This window comes from Labrus mixtus, chromosome 1, assembly GCF_963584025.1.
Source record: "Labrus mixtus chromosome 1, fLabMix1.1, whole genome shotgun sequence".
Taxonomy (NCBI): Eukaryota; Metazoa; Chordata; class Actinopteri; order Labriformes; family Labridae; genus Labrus; species Labrus mixtus.
The window spans coordinates 3,863,114-3,864,973 of NC_083612.1; the positions used below are offsets into that span (position 1 = coordinate 3,863,114).

Sequence of the window (1,860 nt, forward strand, 5' to 3'; positions counted from 1 at the left end):
TGTTTGGTAGTTTTGAGCAGGGCTGAAGTTGTTTAAGGTATTTATGCAGAAAAAAGAAGAAACAAATATTATTCTGTACACTTTTTCTAGCAGTTTTTTGGAAGAGGTCATTTTTGTCCTTAATGACTTAAGAGGGTAGTCATTTTTTTCACTGTTCTATTGATCGATTAGAAAAAATAAAAAATTGCATTCCAAAATTTGTTAAGAGAGAGGCTTCTTTGAAACTAACATTTAAAATGAACCTGCTGCTGATAGCAAAATGAATATGATTTTGATACAGGGTTCTTCTTTCCTTGCAGGTGTACAAAGGCCTGTGCTCCCGTTTTAAAAGTCATCCTCACAGGGAGTTTAATGCTGGCTGGATTTGTAGTTCTGTTTTTAATATACTACAAGTCACTCCCATCTCACAAATGTCCTTCTCCCCTGGCTCAACCAAAACAATGGGGAAAGCGGGTTGAATTTCATAGCACAGCAAACAGCACTGCAATGACACAAAAGAAGAACAAGCCCATAATGCTGCTGTGGATGTGGCCTGGAAACAAAAGGTTTGATCTGCGAGCCTGTGACACTCTTTTCGGGATCGACAGCTGCCATCTCACAGACAATAGATCCTTATACTCCAGCGCTCATGGAGTTTTGATTTTTCACAGAGGCATCAATGACGATCTCTCCAACCTCCCCACCTCAGCCAGACCGAGGTTTCAGAGGTGGATCTGGTTTAACACAGATTCCCCTTCGAACACGCGCAGGATAGAAGGCATTCAAGGCCTTTTCAATCTGACTCTGAGCTACAGGAAGGATGCTGATATCCAGGTTCGTTGGCCAGTGTCTTTTAATAAGAAGACGTATGAAGATTTTGTGCTGCCAAAAAAGGAACGCTTGCTTTGTTGGATTGTCGATAGCAACGTCCTTCACACAGAATCAAGGGAGAGCTCTAACTACTACAGAGAGCTTGTAAAACACATCAAGGTGGATGTGTTTTTCTCTGCAGAGTTCTCAAAAAGCGAGGACTATTTCCTGACTATCAGCAGCTGTAAATTCTACCTCTCCTTTGAGAATTCAATTCACAGAGACTACATCACCGAGGCATTCAATGGACCTCTTGCAGCAGGTACTGTGCCAATAGTTTTGGGCCCACCGCGATTGAACTATGAAGATTTTGTCCCGGGTACATCCTTCATACATGTTAATGACTTTTCTGGTCCCGCGAAACTGGCTGAGTTCCTCCTGAAGCTGGATAAAGATTTTTCCTATGTGAGATACTTTGATTGGCGGCAATTCTACAACACGAGGCCTCATCTTACCGAGGAGAATTATGAGTTTGTGCATGGTATTTGCCAGGCTTGTCAGTATTTGAGCATTAACAAAGTGTACAGAGTTGTACCTGATCTGTACAAGTGGTTCTTTGGGTGATGTTTTCACACATTCAGTGATTTTTGTAGCTGGTTAAAGTTGAATAAGAATCAACGGTGCATTTAATTGTCCAGAGCAGCAATGTTACTTTTGGTGGAACGCATTTAATTACTTAAGGTGAAGCATTTGGGGTTGGGAAGGGGAATATTGTTATTGACCTCTAATAAAAAGACATTTCTCCAGACTTTTCATGCACAGATAACAGCCGTGCTTTCAATCTCTTTTTGATTTTGCATTTTTTAAGAGCAGGATTTAATTTCCCCATGACCTATGAGTAAAATAACACATTTTTCAGTGACTTTTGATTTTATTTCAGCTGTATTTAATTGATCATTTATATTTACCAGGGATGTTCCTAATAAGAGGAAAACTATTTTCTGAGGTTGGAGAAGTATAGTTTTCCACTATTCCATAGTGATGACCTTTATAGAACTACAATTATGATGT

General features: G+C 39.9%; 1 protein-coding gene across 1 annotated transcript; it reads left to right on the forward strand.

Annotated features, from left to right (window-relative positions):
- Nucleotides 1–230: 230 nt before the first annotated feature.
- LOC132980144 (4-galactosyl-N-acetylglucosaminide 3-alpha-L-fucosyltransferase 9-like) lies at nucleotides 231–1,598 on the forward strand. Its single transcript, XM_061046092.1, has one exon. It carries the CDS (start codon nucleotides 352–354, stop codon nucleotides 1,411–1,413), a length of 1,062 nt encoding a protein of 353 aa, XP_060902075.1. The 5' UTR covers nucleotides 231–351; the 3' UTR covers nucleotides 1,414–1,598.
- The last annotated feature ends 262 nt before the right edge of the window (nucleotides 1,599–1,860 follow it).

What these genes read in the sequence shown, in the direction of transcription:
- LOC132980144 (XM_061046092.1), top strand. Translation starts at nt 352, where the DNA reads ATGCTGGCTGGATTTGTAGTTCTGTTTTTAATATACTACAAGTCACTC.